Genomic DNA, 21,083 nt, shown 5'->3' on the forward strand with positions numbered 1-21,083 from the left:
AATGAAACTCGTTAGCTCGCTCGATAGCTTGCTCGTTAGTGGAACAGATCGCTCGTTTGTTATAGATACGCTCGTTTCAACACTACTTATTTATTCCTTCTTTGCTTCAAAAAGACTTGATGCTAGAGATGTTCTGCTCTACGTTCCGGGAACGCGACGCGAAGCATCCCAGGAACCGTCTCTTCACGTTCCCATAACGTAAAGGAACCTGTTCTGCTCTACGTTCAACAAGAGAAATCACGTGGAATGAGTTCTGTAAACGCCATAATTATAATAATTATAACAAAGTGCTACACAACAGAACAACAAGGACAATCAAGGCTTGTTTGCTGGTACTTCAAGTTTCATGCTCACGCAATCATCAGCAACATGAAGATCGGGTGCCGACCATGCCGGTATATACACCAGGAGAGGGTGGTATAAAAAGCTGTGTGAGACTGTGGGGGTGAGCGGTGGTAACAAAGTGCTAATCCTAACAAGTCAACGAGGAGAAATCCATCGTTAAAATTTATCGTTATACAGAAATCGATCATATACTGTTCTACTGAGCGCTGAGAATGCATGAGAATCGTTACCTTTGGTACACGTAAACCAGTCAATTTTGAGAATTCGTTCTATATGCGCCCCGCCCCGCTAGAGTACTGCAGTGTCTTGTATAAAAGCCTGTTTTGAATACAAGCCTGATTTTTAAGATACACTGTCAACACATACCGTATTATCTCTATTATAAGCACGGTCCTTTATTTTTTCAATGTACCTCCGCCCCGTGCTATTAATGGAGACGTTCCTTTATTGGAGACTGTTCCATTATTATTTCAACCTCATTTCAGAGGCATGTTGCCATGCCAAATTCATGTCAGACACACACATTTCAGGGTTTTTTTCACCGGTACAGATAATGAATTTACACAGTGTGCTTATAATGGAGACTGAGCACTTTATTTTTTGAATGCCGCCCCATGGTGTTCTATTATTGGAGACGTGCTATTATTGGAGACTGTGCTTATATTAGAGATAATACGGTAAGCCTGGTTTAGTGTTGACATACATAGAGATACGTGGTTTGAATAGTAACTGTAGATATCGTACATGCAGTTGTATGTAGTACTATGTACGCACGTGCAGGCATGCCGTGCTTGTACCGCTTTATGTATGGCACGAGAGAGATGACATGGCGCACTTCTGATAGAGAACTAAAGAAGATCTGTTTAGCACAATGGCTGTCTTGTGAGTGACTGAATAGATGTCTACATTGGCGCAGTGAATGAAAATGACAAAGGGCAGGACGCCCAAGGAATTTATTCCTGACTATGCTGCGAGCAACGTCGGTGCTGATTTTGAACTCTGGCTCGAGGACATAAATGATTTCCTTTCAATCAGTGAAGTGACGGCAGCAGCTGACAAGAAACGCTTGTTCTTGAATCTGGCTGGATTAGCAGTGAGGCGCATTGTGAAAGGTCTGGTTGTCACGGTGGAGCAGACACAAGATGGCTCACCTGGAGATGAGTACCAAGCCTTGACGGACGCATTGTTGGCACACTTTCGACCGTCAACAAATGTCACGTCTGAACGTCACAAATTCCGCCAACTCCGCCAAATGGAGGGCGAGTCGGTGACTTCGTTCGTTGGGCGGCTGAGAGAAAAGGCAGATGTTTGCGAATTCAGCTCCACTTCTGTGGATACCATTGTCAACTGCCAAATTCGAGACCAGCTGATCGTGGGCCTGCGTTCTGTTGAGCTTCGAAAGGAGCTGCTGAAACAGTCGAAGCTGACCCTGAACGACGCCGTCACCAAGTCAGTGGCGTTGGAAGCGTCGATTACTGACAGTAAACTGTACGATAGTACCAGAGCTAGTGACGCACCGCCTGTGTTCCCCGTGCCCATCCAGCGTGTGCAAGCTGTCTCTGCAGCTGGTTCTGGATCAGAGGGAAAGAAGTGCAAATACTGCGGACGTAGTCACAAACCAGGCATGCGTAACTGTCCTGCGGCCAACGTCACCTGCAACAAGTGTGGCAAGCGAGGGCATTTTGCAGCGGTCTGCATGTCAAACAAAGTGGAAAGACACGAAGAAAGAGCCCGGCCAGTAGAGGATGAGCCTGATGAGTATGAGCATGCAAGTCGCATGTACGACTCCGCTTTCGCCGTCAGTAGCTCGGCACTCGCAGGCGACAAGACATTCCAGACTACACTCAAAGTCAATGGTGAGCTGTGCACTGGACTGTTAGACACAGGTGCAACTCGGACGATCCTCACTGATGATGTGATCAAGCCCACGCGCAAGAGTGACCGCTTGCTGAAAGCGTACAATGGCGGTGTCGTAGAGACTTTGGGCATGGCTGACGTCCACATTTCACATGGTGGCAAGAACGTGAAGTGCAGTTGTTTCGTGGTAGCAGCCAGTCAGCACTCCGTTCTCTTCGGACAGGATGTCATCAAGGAGCTGAACCTCCTGTCACAAGCAAACGTGGTGAACGTGTCACCCATCGAAATCTCTCTGGAAGACGGTTCAAAGCCTCTAGCCCAGCCACCACGACGCCCAGCTTTCAGTATCCGGGCTGACATCGAGACCGAGCTGAAACGGCTGACCAAGTTGGATATCATTGAACCCGTCAAGGAAGCCACGCCGTGGGTGTCACCACTTGTTCCAGTCCGCAAACCGAATGGAGCATTGCGACTATGCGTGGACTACAGAGAACTGAATAAGAGAGTTACACGTGAGCGCAACGTTCTTCCAACCGTTGACGAGATCACAGCTCAGCTTGATGGCGCAGGGGTCTTCTCAGTTCTGGATGCGGAATCTGGATTCCATCAGCTACTCTTGTCAGAAGAAGCAAGGCCTCTAACGACTTTCTCATCGCACTGTGGCCTGTTCCGTTTCAAGCGTTTACCTTTCGGTATTGCATGTGCGCCTGAGATTTTCCAGCGAGTGGTGTCCGACATTCTGGAAGGCCTGCCAGGAGTCATCGTCTACATCGACGACATCCTAGTGTTTGGCTCCAATCAAGCAGAACACGATGCACGGCTAGAAGCAGTCAAGCAGCGACTGCGAGCAGCTAACCTCCAACTCAACTGGACCAAGTGCCGACTGAACCAGGACCGTGTGAAGTATCTGGGACATTGGCTAAGTGCGACCGGCTTGTCCCCAGATGATGACAAGTTACAAGCCATCCAGGAGCTGGCCCCTCCGAAATCTATCTCTGATGTGCGACGGTTCCTGGGGATGGCTACGTACCTTGGAAAGTTCATTCCGAACTTGGCCCAGATCACGGCTTCTCTGCGCAGGCTAGCAAAGCGTGATCCCTTCAGTGTGGATGATGAAGTCCTGCAGGCATTCACCTCAGCAAAGGCTGGTATAGCGTCAGCTTTGCAAGCGTTGGCATTCTTTCAACCAGCATTGGACGTCCCTACTGCTATCAGCTGTGATGCATCGCCAGACGGTTTGGGAGCAGTCCTGTGGCAGAAGAATACCAGTGGCTGTTGGGTACCAGTGACATGTGCCAGTCGCTCTCTATCAGATGTTGAGTCACGCTATTCTCAGCTGGAACGAGAGATGCTGGGAGTGGTATTCGGCCTGACTCGCTTTCGGCAGTATGTACTAGGCCGAGAAGTGCAAGTGTTTACGGATCACAAGCCGCTTATTTCTATCGTCCAGAAGCCGTTCGACGAAGTGCCACCGAGGCTTCAGAGATGGCTGGTCGCATTGATGCCCTATCGCTACAGCTTGGTGTTTGTCCCTGGCCAGCAGATGGTTTGTGCTGACACCCTCTCTCGAGCTCCTCTACCTGATCGCACAGCTTCACCTGCAGAGGCACGTTCAATGGCGGAATTCGTTAGTCTCATTCTCGAGGCTTGTCCGGTTCGTTCCAAGGATATTCGCCAGGCCACGGACTCTGATCCGACACTGAGCAGCGTCCGACAAAGAGTGGGCACATCAGTTTGGTCAGGGTGCATCCAAACGGAAGAGCCTTACTTCCTGCTACGCCATCAGCTGACAGTCATTGAAGGGATTGTCATGCTAGACAATCGCTACGTCATTCCAGAAGAGCTCCGCCCAGCGGTGCTGCGACTAGCACATGAAGGTCATCCAGGCATCGATGCATTCCGGGATACCCTTCGCGAACGGGTTTGGTGGCCAGGTCTCATGAAGGATGCCAATCTGTTTGCAGAGAAATGCTCTGAATGCTGGCGTAAACGCTCCAATCCAGCGCAACAGCTCCTCCCTACAGAGATAGAAGGTGTCTGGCAGAAACTGGCCATTGACCTTGTTACCATTGAGGGAGCCACGTTCCTGTCTGCTATTGATTATGGTTCCCGCTGGCCAGAGCTTCTACCACTGTCCAATACTACGACAACGGGTGTGATCGACAAGCTGATGGAGTTGTTCGCACGGTTTGGTCTGCCTTCAACACTCGTCTCGGATTGGGGCCCACAGTTTGCATCCACTGAGATGTCCAAGTTTCTCGCTCAGTTGGGTGTTGAGCATTGCAAGTCTAGCCCCCGGTATGCCCGCTCTAACGGTATGGTGGAGCGACTACATCGTCTGGTGAAAGAACGAGTTGCCAGCCTGAGACCTCATCTACCGCTACACCGCCGCATCACTCAAGTCTTGTTCGACATTCGCAATTCGCGGCACCGGATGCTAGGTACATCGCCGAGCGAAGCGTTGTTCAGCAGAGTCATTCGGACACGGGTTCCAGCATCCATCACCCCACAGATCGTCAACCCATCTGAGCAGATCAAGGCGAAAGCAGCAATGGTTGAAGGTCATGACTCACGCCACGGTGTCCGCAAGTTACCCCATTTGCCATCAGGTACGCGGGTAGTGCTCCATGATGGGTACAGCGACCCTCGAAAAGAATGGAAGGTAGTAGAGCAGTATGGTCGTCAGGTTGGGGTCACTGATGGGTCACGCATACTGCTCCGGAACCGTCAGCATGTTACCGAGTTTGTAGCACCAGCAGCAGCAGCAGCGGAGAAAGCACCCATGAGTGAACCTCTGGCACAGTCAGAGAGGGAGCATGTGCCAGAGCCAGTGTGTGCTCCAGCACTGCCAGTGTCCGACCCAACAAGCCTTCCGTCAGCGAGCAGCGCAACATCCAGGCCCGAAGCTCCGGTAACTGCGCTCACATTGCCGTTGTCTCCTGCAGCTTCACCGGAGACGACAGCATCACCTGCAACACCGGCCTGTATGTCACTGTCACCGCCAACATCTCGTCCAAGTGTATTCCGCGAGGGCGTACAGACCAGAGCTGGCCGTCAGATCAAGCTTACAGAGAAAGCACGTGAAGCTGACATCTGAGTCGTCGAGTCATGCATTACCAAATGAGTGGCTTCAATCGCTACCAGATTGGCGTTGTTTAGAATCTTCTAACTACCTTGTGAATATTTAGATTTTTCTTTATTTTTTCCCCTTATTGGTCGAGTTTGCATTGTAACTCAAACTCATGGTGTTTTTGCCTCAAGTTTTGAGTCAGATTATTTCTAATAGTTGCAACACTTCCCGTCTCTCTTTTACTCCAACACATGTACGTACATTCCTCTGCAAGCTGCAGGATACGGATGCAAGTGTTTTTGTTTTGTTTTTGTTTTCCTTTTTCTCTTTCTTTTTTTTTTCTTTTTGAGGGAAATCGTGTAGATATCGTACATGCAGTTGTATGTAGTACTATGTACGCACGTGCAGGCATGCCGTGCTTGTACCGCTTTATGTATGGCACGAGAGAGATGACATGGCGCACTTCTGATAGAGAACTAAAGAAGATCTGTTTAGCACAATGGCTGTCTTGTGAGTGACTGAATAGATGTCTACAGTAACCTGACTTGAATAGAAGCCTACAGTCCATTTCAAAACTATAGACGCGTACCTAGGCAAAACCCGTTATGCCAGCATCTATACCACATAAAATCTGTCATCACTTTGTGCATAATTTTTTCCAAACTGGGCGTCTGTTATCCAATCGTTTAGAAACTATGTGAGAGTAATTGTGGAGCGGACCTGAGCAATATTCCGAAAACTATTCTCAAAAAGTTCCAGCCAAATTTGAAATATTTCAAAAACACTGCACGTCTATAGTTTTGAAATGGACTGTAGCACTGATATCGGCTTATACGGCCGTAAGCACCTGCTTTTATACGCGACATTACGGCAATCGCTTCTACAGTACTGGGAATTTCTCCTTTCATATTTGAGCCGTCAGATGCGAAAAGGGTGCTTATGGCATATTTTGGTCAAATTGAGATAAGGACTCAAGCAAACTCTATACGCTTTTATGCTTCACCTCCAAAAAACCGGACTCAAAAATCCAAACCCATCATGAAGATATCGTCAATTTAGGTCAGGAGACAAAAGAATTTCGTTCAGAATCAGAACGGAGCTCGTGAGAACTGCGCCACAAAAAAGGCAGTTTCTTTTGTATGTAAATCCGCCGTGCTTTGGAGTTTCAGGCCGGTTGAAGTATCTACGAAAAGCTGGGAATCTCAGCAGTGCGCTAGTGTACATACCAGCGCCGGGCCGGGGATGCACACTCACACATCATCCGTATCCCGCAACGATCGAAAAAATGACGTCACATCAAGATTCACTCATGCATGTGACAGGTACTTGACAGCCTGTCACTCTGACGCACTTTACTCTATTTGCTCTGTGCTGCCATAAGCACCCTTTTCGCATCTGACGGCTCATTTGGCAATTTCCACCTGCATTATTTTGAATGATAACCAGGAGGTACGTACGCATTTTCGCTGCTTGTGCCACAACGTAGAGAACCTCATATACGCGAAAAAATCTGGACCTAAAACACACGAAACCGTAGACTCTAGCCCAGACACCTGCACTCTACATGACTTCTCCAGGCTTCACGTACAGCAGAACGCCTCTGTGGACTAAATCATCGAGCAAGAGGAGTGAGAGAGGACTGAGAGTACTCACTGTCACAGAAAGGTACCGACGTGAGATTTCCATCAGCTGCACAAGTTGGCGTGGCATCTCCCACGACCATCAGACCCCCGTTGCACGAATAGGTGGCAGTGTGTGCATACTGCACCTCCGTCCTGTCCCTAGTACCATTAGCAATAGCAGGAACACTGCAGTTTACAGCTGCACATAGAAAAAGAACAAGAAGAATTGCTACACCCTTATGAATAAGGTTTATTCGAGTTCCTCTTTAAAACTAAAAGCCAAGCAGATGATCCTCTAAATCCTGGGTATACGTGTGTGTGTGTGCATGCGTCTGTATGTGTGTGACTCCGCGAAGTGCGATTTGATGGCTGTTGGCGTTCCTCTGGAGCAGCTTGGTGACATCATCCAAGATCAACAGGGATGGCGGGTCACCTGCCGTGATGCTGTCGACGCTATTGTCCAGTCCTGCATGGAGCCTCTGGCGAACCCCCTCATCTCTGGCACCTGTGCTGCGTGTGCGCGCAGTTTTCGTTGGCCACAGGATAGTACGAGGCACAAGTGTAACGCTGTTTGCGCAGCCCGCGTTCTGAACCTGACGTTCCCAACCCGGTGGACAAAACTCCTCCTGGTCTTCCCCATATGGGACCACATAGTCAGTCATTCGAGTGGAAGAAGGAAGGAAGGAACGAAGTAAGGGGTGTGCGTGTGTGTGTATGTGTGTATGTGCGTGTGCGCGCGCGCGTGTGTGTGTCACTGTGTGTGTGTGTGTTTATGTGGGCATGTGTGTGCGTGTGGGTGTGCGCGCACGTACACACACACGCAAACACACGCACACACCAGAGCATATGCAAAGCCTTCGCTTACCAACAGCAGATGATGACGATGTTGTGAAGATTGTGGTCATAAACATGATTGCTGGAACAAGGGCCGTCCATGTTCCCATATCTGTAGGTTCCACACACACACAGCATGCGGAGAATAAGACACACAGGCGCACTCACACACAACCATGCACCCCCCCCCCCCCCCCACACACACACACACACATGCAAACACACACACACACACACACATGCCCCCCCCCCCACACACACACAGTGACACACATGCAAACACACACACACACGCACGCGCGCGTCCGTGTGCTCATACAATAACATTGCACGGCGACTTTTCTATACATGAAAGATTATTTGAAAAGGCGACGAGGAGACAACAACTTTATTAATGCGATTAATAGTATAAGTGAAGCGGACATTACAAAATGATGAATGAGAATACATGTATCTAAAATGGTTGTTCCTAATCGATTTTCTTGAGATGACCGGACTGAAGGTGAGACCACAACGAAAGGGTCAGCCATTAAGAAACACCTCTTGTCTAGTAGCCAATGCCGCTCAGTGTATGATGATTCATGCTTCACTGTTTTGTGTCGTGCTCGTAGGTTTCGTGAACTTAAGGTATTAGAAGCTGTTTTCATCCGTAAACACAATCCTAATCTATGCATTCAGAAAGAAAATGTCACAAAACTGAGACTCTTCACCTAGCATTCACACACGTATTCATTCGCATACACCTACACCTCACAGTTCCTCACTCTATCACATTCACCTGCTTCCACGCCTTCATTTCACTCACCTTTTGTAGTAGCTCACACCGTCGGAAAACTCTCACATCTTTTCTTCTAATTTCTTTCGTCTTCTCTCCCACTTTAGTTTTTTTTTTCACACCTCACCTTGTATACTTCCCACTATCCGATAACCTATAAGTAGTTTGTTTCTCCGTATAGCCTCTATTGTGAGACGATTTTCCCTGATGATAGTCTCAAGAAAATCGATTAGGAACAACCATTTTAGATACATGTATTCTCATTCATCATTTTGTAATGTCCGCTTCACTTATACTATTAATCGCATTAAGAAAGATTATTTGTTTTTCTGCAGCGTTTTCTTGGGTTTGCATTTCAAGATGTTAGAGAGATTCTGCTACACGTGAAACCTAGATAAATCACGTAGAGAGCAGGTGACTGGGTTAGAGTCTACTGCACGGCATGTTTTGGGTCCAGATTTCTACGCATAGATGGGGTTCTCTACGTTATGCCGCACGCAAAGAAAACGGGTGCGCATATATTGGGTATCATTCCAATGCAGGCAGAAAATCGCCAAATATGGAAGGGGAAAATCCCAGTACACATTCCAAGTGATTTCTCCACGTGGAAGTAGAGCAGAAGCGCCAGAAAAGGTTTTTTAGTTACATTTAATACGGGAACGTGAAGAGAGTTCCCGTGATTCTTTGTGTCGCATTCCCCTAATGTAGAGCGGAACATCACTAATTAATTGCACATTCACAGAGTGTCATTGCCGGCTTTGGCGAATAGAATGCGACCTCAGCTCAGCTTATTTACCAGCACGTTGTGGAGTCTGGACTAAGGTCGAGGCTGCAACCGGGGCCTTTGGTTCCTGAAGCACAAAATAGCCTAATATCAAGAGTCCACAGTCCACCACAGAACACACTTCCCCTACTCGTGATGTCACACTATGAAGTTCAACACGGATTTCGCTGTCCCAGATCTGATCAGTGAAGTTGCGCCCTCGGGGGGAGCGGGGGGGGGTCGCCACTCGCCCGTTTGCACATGTTTCAAGACGGCCTCTTGAATGATTCTCGTTTTGACCTTACCTTGTTTGTTTACAAACTTAGAAGTTGCGACTTCGGCGGTAATAGTCATGAAGTTGATTGTTCCAACTAGGAACACACGCTTCTTACCGAACTTGATGCTATTGTTCTACTGACACTGATAATTCTCTCCCTCTGTCTAATCGCGTTCTACTCTGCTTCTCCGTCTCTCTTCTATTCTGTTCCGCTTCGAACGTGTGGTTATTTCGAGCTGCTCTCATGATAAATTATATGTATTTTTGAAAACCCGTTGTACCCGCGATCATGCGCTTGTACAACTGCGCTGTGCTATATGACTGTGCCAGGCCTATGAGTATGATTATGATTCATGCTCGCACTATAATGCCCTTTTGTGTCATGTGCACATGGTGTATGTCGTGGCGCAAGCGCGCTGCGCCTTTTCTGGCCCTTTTTTGCTTCCTTTTGCAGTTTTGGTTTTTGAGTTATGCCGGTTATGGTTGAAGTGCTTTGCGAGGAGAAATCCAGAACGTCTAGTAATGGTGTGTTGTCCCATTTGCGTTCGGAGAGTGTGTGCCTGTGCACGTGTATCAGATTTTGAATTCTTGCCTGTAACAGGGGGGTTATAGACTTTTGCTAATACCGATATGCATAGGATTTCACAGAAAATGATACAAACGCTACGAACCTACACGAACCCTTGTACACAACTAGCAGCACCGGCGGCCAGCGTTGCCTGGCCGAACGTGGCATGCGGGTGAAGCAAGTACATGAACAGCACACGTGCTCAGCACGTGGTGGTGGCTACACGATTCGCACGCTTCGCGTGCTCAGTGCTTCTGTGGCTGCTTCCGCTAGCTACACGATTCGCACGCTTCGCGTGCTCAGTGCTTCTGCGGCCGCTAGCTACACTGTTCGCACGCTTCGCGTGCTCAGGGCAGCGCTGCTCCGCAGCGCTTCTGCGTGACACACACACAAACACACGTCACAGGTGCCTCTTCTTTATAAGTAAAGATGTCATGTACATGTGTCAAACGCGGTACATGTGAGCTCAGACTTCCCCCTGGCATCAAAATAAACTATGAACTGCGCCATTCGGCTGTTGAACAAACTGTCCTCCTCTATGCGCCCTAAAGCTGACCATTGCTACCAAGAGTACATAACCCCCCCCCCAGGGTGTCCAACAACTATCCAGCTGTGCATAGGGCCTTGGTCGGGCATAGTCGGATCTTCTGATGTCATGCGTACACTTCACACCAGCACAAGGCCTGTCTCGAGGCAGGGCACCGTTGTTTCTGATCCGAGAGTACCCGCGACTCCCCAGGCACCCCTCAGATGTGTACGGTATCATGACGCAAAGATCCGATGACGCTCGAGTCTTGGCAAGACCCTATGCACAGCTGGATCAGACGTTGCACACTCTGGGGGGTTATGTACTCTTGTTGCCACCCTCAGACCAGGTAGACCAAATAAAAAGTAATAATTTGGAGCCCCGAGTCTTTCACACGAGATAATACCGTAAAGTACTGCCAGAGCGCAGCGTCTCGCGAGAGCGCCCCACCTCGCAAGAGCGCCCCACCTCGCGAGAGCACCCTACCTCGCAAGAGCGCCCCACCTTGATTTTACAGCCAAAGGAAGAACATCGTATGGCGGAGTGCTACGAAGTTCATGCGTTGTGAGAACTTTAGTGCACTAAGGTCACACTTGGCATGTTAAAATAAATTATGTGGAGCTCGCATCCGCTCAAAAGGTAGACTGGGTACGGATTGACTGCACAACGCGCAATATGTGTACAAGGTCCGTCTCGTGTGACCTTCAGACAGGAAACCACCTCCACAAGACGACCGCGAAAGGACGAGATGGTGGGGCGCTCTGGCAGTAATTTACGGTATTATTATTATAGTATTTTGGGGCGCTAAAGTATAGGATTACCTGACAATGGCCTCGTGGCCTCGTGGCCAGTAGGTATGATCTGCCAGCTCCAGCAACCTGATCTACTAGTGCTCCGCCAACTGAGCAATCTTCGGAAAATTCAACTCGAAAGTAGACCTATGCTATGAAATCCTACCCGCAGTACAAAGCAAATTGGCACTCCGGATCAGTTTGAATCACAACACCGTGTAGGAAAAGGTCAGATATGATGAAGACAGCACATAACAAAGTGGAGGATATATTATAGAGGACACTGTTTTACAACTATCGACACAAGGAAGAGAATTATTTTGAAGGAGACGTTCATCTACAAAAAAGTAGTGTAGATATTATCTGTAGATCGAAAAACGTGGTGCTATGCTCCTGACTTGTAAAGTTGTACACGCCCATGTGTATGTAACATGCTGTCGAAACAAATAAGGGAATCTGTACACTGTAGCGTGACCTCTCCGCATGACGTCAACACCAGCAGGTTCGTTTTTGGTCGGGGTCTAGCCTGTCACCCCGTGACCCCGAACGTTCAGAAGTTCTGCACAACGAAAATTCGAACGAAGTTTCGCGACAGGCCTTGCGAAAATGTGTACATTTTCTTAAGTGCACGTACGACATGACCCAATCTCACGAAACTGCCTACGAAAGTTCATTTCGCGTTCCCTGCAAGTTTCGCGTCCAAAGTTGCGAAAGTTCGTGCGAAGTTTCTCACTTCGTGACGTAGAGCGAAAGTTCGTACACATTTTCGTTTTGCAGAACCTCTCTATTAATTATTTCGTGCCCTGCCGCATATGCGGATGCCGCCGCGCACTACTTAAATTTGCCGCAGTCTGACGGTTTATAGATTTGGGGTTTTCCCGGTTTCGCGTCTGTCGCATCGCGAGCGGGATTCACAGAAGCTTTTTTGCGATGCGACACGCGATGCGACAGACGCGAAACCGGGAAAACCCCAAATCGCAGCCATGTCGCACCCCACGCAACTGCCGCAACTGGGCCATCGCAGGCCATCGCAGAAGTTGAGCTTGGCTCAACTTTTGCGATGCGATGCGATGCGACAAGCGATTTGGTGTACGATTTTGACCTTTTCTATAGCAAAGTTGTACAAAGGTGCAAGAGTTGCCTATAAATTTTTACAAGTTGTGTCAAACCGCGCGAATATCATGGTGACGTACCCAAATCAGCAAAACTTTGTCGCATCGCTGACTTCTTCTGTGAATGGTATTTCGCGAGTTCGCATCGCACGCATCCATCGCAGATCGCGTCGCATCGCGTGTCGCATCGCAAAAAGCTTCTGTGAAATACCATTCACAGAAGAAGTCAGCGACGCGACAAATTTTTGCAAAGTTTTGCTGATTTGGGTACGTCACCATGATATTTGCGCGGTTTGGTACAACCTGTACAATGTACAAATTTATAGGCAACTCTTGAACCTTTGTACAACTTTGCTGTTCTATTATTAAAGCCCAGCATGATGAGAAATATGCTCAGGCTGTTCTCTCGAAGCTGCCAACCACTGGCAGAGAGCTACAAAATCACATTGATATGCAGACAGAGCATTCTGAAGTATAATTACAGAATGGCTCAGACCACGCAGTGGTTGCCAGCTATTCTGGATTATATGAATAATGTGATGTCGAACATATCAATGTCCCAACCCTGACCCTCCCTGTGTTATAATGCACATGATATGCTTGTTCCGAGGCTGGCTATTCAAAAGGCCGAAGAACATAGAGGGAACAAGGGCTTTTATTAACAAAACCTGGTGTTCCACGCATGCGTCAACACCAAAGATTCAAATAAAATCACAAAATTCATGAATTTTCACTACAAAAAAGCTATCAAGAGAGGAAACTAGGGGTGCGTTTGGTTGGTACGATCTAGAACAGGATCGAACAGCTGGTGCACATGGAGCAGCCTCATGCCAACCAAACGCTACTCCAGAAACAGAGCACATTTTTGTGGAAAAATGTGCCAAACTTGGTGCATTCTTCAAAATGTGTATGGGTCACCATGGTCACTTTGTACGGTACGACGAGTCCAACCCAAAAGCGTATGCACGTGATCATTTGGGACCAAAATCGATGTTCCCGCCAGGTTTCACTGTGAAAAAGTGAAACTGCTCGGTCTGCTCCGGCCTCGAGGCCGGAGCAAGCAGAACATGTTCTGGCCGACCCAGAACAGGTGCAGTCCCAACCAAACGCGCTGTTCTGGTGAATCCTGTTCTAGTTCGTACCAACCAAACGCGCCCTAGGCCAAACACATTGATATGCTCGACATCACATTCTTCATAATTATAATCCAGAATGGCTGGCAACCACTGCGTGGTCTGAGCCATTCTGTGACTAAAAACTGAAAGCAAGAGTACATAACCCCCCCCCCCCCCGCCCCCCCCCCCCCCCCCCCCCCCCCAGAGTGTGCAACTCCCACATACTATATGTAGTACCAAGAGTACATAACACCTGGGGTTATGTACGCGAAGGACTAAAGGGACGCTGGTCTAGGAGTGCGGCAGGTTTTGCACCATGGCAACCAGGAGTGCGCGCACGCGACAGCCACCATGTACCAGCGCAAAGCGTTGTGTAGGCTGCGGAGATCCGGAGAGCAGGGAGAGCGACGACACTTCGCCGTGACCCAGGTGAGGGGCTGAGCGCATACATCTCGTAACTCAAAAGTCAAAGACAGTGCAGAAGCGAAAAAAGCACTGTCTTTGAATGAACAAGACGTTGGATTTATAGCTCCTGAAAGTCACTCTACTTGGATTGGTTGGAACTAGCTTCTTTGCTAACTGTAATGATTTTGTGGAGGAGCGGTTTGAATTCGTTACTTTTCACGACAGCCTGACGCCAGCCTGACTTCTGGCTTGCAGTAGAGCTCTCCTTCCGATCCTGTCAATGGTCTCAGATTTGAAAGAAAAATACTCGAACAGTGATATTATTATTCTATACATCGCTTGTGGAAGGAAAGGGCGAGTGCTGGCAATCACTCAGTCTTCGCAAGTAGAGAATGTCCCTGCTGATTACCAGCTGAGAGACAGCTATTCTGTGCTGTGAAACGAAGGGACGATTCTTGAAGTGGAAGAACAATCGTACTAGATGTGCTGATCTACTTGTATGCAATGTCACCCACAGTGTGTACAAACCTGTAGGCTAAAGCCGGTGTTACACTGGGGTTTTCTGGATCTTCAAAGCACCAGAAGTAGTATGTGTACTATTGAAAGCGCCCATTCCGTCTTGGAGGTGTGCATCACATTGACATTGTGCATGCGGTCTTTTACTAGTACATGTGTTTGGTCAGGGTCTCATCTGTGTGTGTGTCTGTCTCTCTGTTTGCTTGTGTGTCGGTGTGTGTGTGTGCGCGCGTGCGCGCGCGCATATGTGCTTATGTGTCTTCATGTGTGAGCAGTGTGTACTTTGAATGTGCCGTGCACAACTGTTTTGTGTGTGTATGCGCTTGCAATTGCCTTGCATGCGCTTTGAACATGTGTTCGTGTACGTGCTCCGCAGGACTTGTGATTTTGCCTGACCTTTGAAACCAATTGGACTGCCTGCCCTGGCAAGGGACTCTTATTGCCTAGCTTGTTGTTATGGCGGCATCAACAGTAGCATGTAACGCCACTCGACCTGTCGTTGCTTCACAGCGGCTGCTTTCTCGCTCCCGCTGTATCAGTTCGGCGTATTGCCCAGCTGCACTGTGTTGAAACAGCATACCGGTGCTCCCTGCTCAGTAGCTGTTGTCAGTACCAGGAACTTGGTGAGTGTAGCGGACACAGGTCGTGGCGAGTACACTGCGTCGCTGGTGACACACCATCACTGGCAATGCCCCGCGTCACGCAGTGCAGCGCGTCACTATTCCGCTCCACCGCGTGTCACAACCGCAGCGTTGCAAGGGCTGCTAGCGCAAGTGCAGCGTCTCCAGCAGGAACAGCGCAGCAACGGTGGCGGAGCACTGAGCCCGGAGCAGAGGTCCCGATTGGCTTCCGCTTGTCATATGCTGTGCGCTGCGATCGGGTCGTTGCTCAGCACCATCCCTTACTTGCTGCAGCAATGTTCCCGTTACAATGCTTACCTGGGTGTAGCCAGCAACGGACTGCGATCTAGTGTATCCATATTCTCCACGTGTACATTGGCGCTTGATGACATCATCAAGTCACTGCTTACGTCATCGAATACTAAGAGAGATTTCGCACAGGCTGTGTCAGCACTTGAAGAACATTCAGAGCTGCTCAGGGATCACGCGCAGCTTTTTAAAGTCATCTACGCTGTCGTGCAAGTGGCATGGACAAGACTGGCGACCTGATCGTTGATCATACTCAGTTTCCGGACGACTTTCTGGACACTGCTGAGAGTATGGAGCGGAGAAGCTTCTATGGACGGTGCCTCGGCCTTCATGTAAGTCACTGTGAGAAGTAAGGTGGCATTTGTATGTGTGCTCTGCGACCGTAGAGTACAATAGCTGTCCGTGGTCTTTTGGATACTCCTACTCGATCCCCCTTTGGTGCGTCCATGGAGCTATAAAGCCGAGACCTCTGGTCGGCTGAGCCCCACCACCACATGCACACTCCATTATTCACCCCAGTGTCTGGAGATAATGTGGATTTTGTAGAGAAAAAAAGAAGAAAAAAACATCCGAGTTTCAAAACAAACAAACAAAGGTGTTAGCATGCCATGTGCGGTTGACGTTGACGATTTGTTCTGTACCATGCTCAACACTCTCTTTTTGCTGCAGAGTGCCAGCTCTGAGCCTTCTAAGGCAGTCATCATTCACTTCCATGGTGGAGGGTTTCTGGCGCAAACGTCACAGTCACATGTGCTAGGTCATTGGAAACAAATGGGTGTGCTTTGCTGCCACCATGCTCCATCCATTTCTCCGCTGCCGTAGCCAATAAAACAAGATACTGTACCATGTGTGTAACACGGATGTGCACCAGGTTTTCATTTGGCCCCATATACAATAGTACAGTACTGCTCCATGACATCCAGTCGCGTCACTCAAGTACGTGCCGGGCGTTGCGCAGCCCTAGACCTGCGAACACTGGGCTGCGAAATGGTGCAAGGCGCAAACTTGACTCACGTGACCGGATTTCATTGAGCATCACTGTACATAATATTAGTATACCCTATGCATGTGTCTTCCTTGCGGTGTATTGTTCATGCAGAGCTATCTAAGCCACTGGGCCAACCAGCTCAACGTTCCCGTGGTGTCCGTTGACTACATGACGGCCCCCGAGCACCCGTACCCACGTGCCGTCAACGACTGTTTCTACGCGTACGCCTGGGTGCTGAGGAACGCCACCAGCCTGGGCACCACTGCCGAGAAAGTCATCCTGGCCGGCGACTCGGCCGGAGGTAACTTTGTTTTCGGAGTGGCATTCCTCGCTGCGCAGTACCAGCTTCGGAAGCCATGTCTGGTGCTGGGCGCGTACCCTGCTCTGAAAATCTCACTGGATCTGTCACCGGCACGCTGCCTAAGCGTAATGGATCCGCTGTTACCCATTGGAACGCTGCGGGCATGTTTGAATGCGTACCGGGGAGTGGCAGGTGAGATACCAGTTCTTCTTTTCCTTGGAAATTTCACTGTATAGTGCATTCCTGGGATTAGCAAATTAGAATTGGCAAACGTTGGCATCTTTGGATAGTGACAGCTGATAAGAGGTGCATAGACTGTCACTCCAGTAAAAATTCCTTCGGTGCAAATAGGATTGCCCATATATACAATAATATATACCCTTACCTTGTAATGTGAACAGTCGGCGTGGAGACAGTAACTTTTAAAATTATAGCTAACGTGGTTGCGATATTGGTGTGTGACAAGCAAGGTGGCATGAAATAAAAGTTAAACTTCAACATTAAATACCCAGGGTCTAACACCCTTTTCTCCTTTCATCGGGTGTGGAGTGCTGTTTCGACGACCCTGCGTATCCTTTCCCAGACCTCAGGTGTGAAGTACCTCACCTGTGAATCACTGAGGTGGATGTCCCCTAGAGGTACGCTCAGGGAGTACGTAAATACCAGCGTTTTACTACTCCCTCATACGTTCTACTGAAGTTTGACTGTATGCGACGTAGTGACAATGATAGGCGTTACATTACTTTGTCCACGCCAACGTAGGCACCTTCTCTGGGAGGTTGCTCAGTGCACCCAATGTGAGAGCTGTTCGCACAATATGGGCCGGAATTGGCTGTAGGCTGCAGTCTCCCTCTGCGTGCGTGTGTGTGTGTGTCCACGTGTACTACGGTGAAACTACACCAAGTCACGTTCTTAGCACATCGACAATCAACTTTCACACTTCATGTCTTGTGCTTATGCAATGTGAAAGAACCTACAGTGCTGCTCAATGAAATCCAGTCGAGTCACTCACGTACGTGCTGGGCGTTGCCCTAGACCTGCGAACATTGGGCTGCGAAATGGTGCAAGGCGCAAACTTGACTCACGCGACCGGATTTCATTGAGCAGCACTGTACTTTAAAGTGCTTTGCTGTGACTTTGTCACTTTCTGGTTAGCTGTGATTTTGTCACTTTCTGGGTAGCTGTGTATGCTGTGCACAACCGGATTTCATTGAGCAGCATTGTATGGTTTTGTCACTTTCTGGGTAGCTGTGTGCACATCACCTCAAGCTTTGATTTTCATCACCTGGAATTGAAACAAAACTGCGTCGCTTCCTTTGTCCTGCTTTCTTTATCTGATGCAACGTTGGTGATGGATGAGGACAGAGAGCTCTGTGACTAGAGGCAGGTGTTTGGTGGACGTGGACCGTGTGACTTGCCTTTGCCCTTGCTATAGTCTCCTTAAAGTCATCGGAATCCACTCTCTCAGTCTCTCTGTGCTCGCGCTGCTAGGCTATGCTGTGGATGTACTCCGCAATGCTGATTGCTCTGTGAGTACCAGTTCATGGTGTTCTTCTCTTGTCCTGTCCAGCACGCCAGAGTATCACCCGAACACCGGTCACCTGTCACAGCTGCAGTCGGGCATCCACCAACGTCATGCCACCATCCTGAATGCTTCGCCGGCCTACCTCTCTCCACTGCTGGCCAGTGATGAGATGCTGCACAGCTTACCATCGGTTGCATTGCTGGTAAGCCACTATAGCACACATGGCAGTACGGTATGAGCTATGCATTCACATACCAGTAGCTGAGGAGTGCTAATTCCGTACTTATCGTATTGACAAACTGGCCTATTGATCAGGAACTGTCCGCAAATACACCCCTGTCCAATACTCTTTCGAGAAGGAACCTTTCCGATGCCCCGGAAAACCCAAGCACTGCTATACCACACGTAGGTGTGTGAATTGTGACTAGATGCAATAGTCATGTACATGTAACTAAGTTAGGCAACCTTACAACATGTGCAATGTTGGAAGTGTGTTTCACCAAAAAGGAGACCTAGAGTAGAGAGTCTTCTGTGTAGTCTCTACATGTGACATGATGAGCATGTAAACAACCTAATTCTGAAGTACAGCCATGCACATGTACGTACTTCACAGGATCTGCTGGAGCCACAGAGTCAGAGGTCAGCAATGTTGTGACAGGCCCTGGCCTGTAGCTCTGGGTCTGGGTGTGATGTACAGTCAGATCTCGCTTATCCGGATCCCTCGCGACCCGGAAGAAAATAGCTGGCTACAGATTTACAGCATACGTGATGCATCCAATGTAACCGGTGTTCGGTTATCCAGTTCCCTCGCCTATCCGGATATTTTTGTGGAAAACGGATGTGTGCGGTTAAGCGAGGTCTGACTGTACTGTTAGCATTTTCAAGCCTTTAATACTGATCAATGCAAGGAGCAGTCTGTGTGTATTGAGTAGCGATGTCTGGAGCAGCTAGTCTGTGTGTAATGAGTAGCTGGCCATGTGAGTTCCATAGAAAATCGATTGTGCCTGAGACATATTGCGTGTCTGGGAAGGGGTGTTAATAGAGAGGTTAAGCTTTACGTGACACGAAAGTTCAGCTCTCGCGTTGGAAAACAACGCAAGTGACCTGCAGCTCACGTCGAAATTTGGAGGTTTACGCCTAATTTGACGTGATATTGCGCATCACGTCAGAAATAACGTGCAGCTTAACCTCTCTCTAATAGTCAGTCATGTGAAGTGTACACAGAGCACCTTGGTAAGCACATAATTATAGATCATCTACATGTATGTGCTGGACCCTGCTAGGAATGGGAAGGTGGGTTACTAGCACCCCTTCCACAGAGAGTAGTGTGCAGTATGAGCTGATAGAACTTCCATGACAGCGACCTCCATTGGAGAAGGACCCCTGCTGTCTAGTGGAAGAGTTGCCTGAGGCTCAGCCGTACTTCTTATCGGTATCTTTGAGTACAAGAACATTTCAAAATGCTACATTATTGTGCTCCGTTGTGGGTGTTCAAGTAAGAAAGCTATGTTTCATTGCCGATAGATTTCTTCGTGCTATGGGTCATCTCTTACTCTGTGTGTGTGTGTGTGTGTGTGTGTGTGTGTGTGTGTGTGCCAGCTAGTTCAGTTGGTGGGTACACTTATGCCTGTGTTGGGTATGTTGCCAACGGGCTCGGCTGCTTGAAGGTGTAATGTTGTACTTGCCACCTTTGTTGGTTCCAGGGTTCATATACTTTCTATTTGAAGTATACATACCTGTTAACCATGGACTGCTTCTGGCTAGATTAACTCTTGTGTAATCGATGGTGCTAGTGATGTCTAAATCAGATCCAGCCTGATTTAGCCACCCGCACTAGTAGCAAGTATTACCTCCACTGGGGGCAGGGGTAACTGCAGTTGGATCCCAGGACGGATACCCTGATGCCGTCAATCCTTTTTCTGCACCTTGTCCACACCCACTTACTGAGGTGTGGTGAGCCCATAAGTGGGATCGTTTTCAAGTCCACCCAGAGTTTTGGGGATTTCAGGGGGTGTCGGCCGTTGGGCGGTTCAATAACCAATTGAGTCATCTTTCCAAGATTCCTTTAGAGTCTCTCTCCCCTCTCCCGGGGAGACCCACGTGACCAGTTTTGGCAGTGAGCAACAAGTACAAGTACAGGTGTGTGTGTGTGTGTGCGTGTGTGTGCATGTCTCTCTCTCTCTCTCTCTCTCTCTCTCTCTCTCTCTCTCTCTCTCACACACACACACACACACACTCTCTCTCTCTCTCTCTCACACTCTCTCTCTCCATCCGTTCTGTTGTACCTTTCAGCCAAGTTCATTTGACCCCCTCTTGGATGATTCCATCGTCATGGCGCGTCGTCTGCACGCACTCGGCAAGGATGTGACACTACACCCATTCGACGGAATATCCCATGGCTTCCTCAACTTCCACGCAGTCAGCCGCTTGGCGCAGCAAGCCACCGACGTGTGCATTGAGTTGATGGACGCAGCAATCAAGCAACACGACCAAGATGTTTAGTCGTGATACAAGTAGTCCCTATTGCAGTATGAGATGTCACCACTCATGCGTTCTCAGTGCAGCACCGGACATTTGCCCATTGGCACTCATTTTACGAGTATTGAACTATTTAAAAAAATACTTAAGCAAGGTCCATAATTAGTTTTATTCCCGTAGCTATGCAGAAGACGTTACTTCAGTAACGTCTGGCGCTAGCCAGGGTCCACACAGCTTTAATTTAGTGTTTGTGTGTTTGTGTCACGCCTGGCGCTATCCCGTATCT

General features: G+C 48.7%; 2 protein-coding genes across 2 annotated transcripts in view; one reads left to right on the forward strand and one right to left on the reverse strand.

Annotated features, from left to right (window-relative positions):
- The window catches only part of LOC135827904 (uncharacterized), a 169,792-nt gene extending 158,078 nt beyond the window's left edge, over positions 1–11,714 (reverse strand). Inside the window, exons 1-3 of the mRNA XM_065340341.1 lie at positions 11,459–11,714; positions 7,760–7,840; positions 6,926–7,093 (exon numbers count right to left, since the gene is read on the reverse strand). Of these exons, the coding sequence (XP_065196413.1) occupies positions 6,926–7,093; positions 7,760–7,838 (247 nt within the window). The 5' untranslated portion in view covers positions 7,839–7,840; positions 11,459–11,714. The remainder of the gene's footprint in view (positions 1–6,925; positions 7,094–7,759; positions 7,841–11,458) is intronic.
- A 2,469-nt stretch (positions 11,715–14,183) lies between these two features.
- On the forward strand, positions 14,184–20,840 carry LOC135828772 (hormone-sensitive lipase-like). The gene is made up of 4 exons (XM_065341198.1): positions 14,184–15,837; positions 16,605–16,986; positions 18,365–18,521; positions 20,612–20,840. Exons 1-3 carry the CDS (start codon positions 15,724–15,726, stop codon positions 18,442–18,444), a joined length of 576 nt encoding a protein of 191 aa, XP_065197270.1. The 5' UTR covers positions 14,184–15,723; the 3' UTR covers positions 18,445–18,521; positions 20,612–20,840.
- Positions 20,841–21,083: the final 243 nt, after the last annotated feature.

The sequence above is a fragment of the Sycon ciliatum genome, chromosome 12 (assembly GCF_964019385.1).
Source record: "Sycon ciliatum chromosome 12, ocSycCili1.1, whole genome shotgun sequence".
NCBI classification, from domain to species: Eukaryota; Metazoa; Porifera; class Calcarea; order Leucosolenida; family Sycettidae; genus Sycon; species Sycon ciliatum.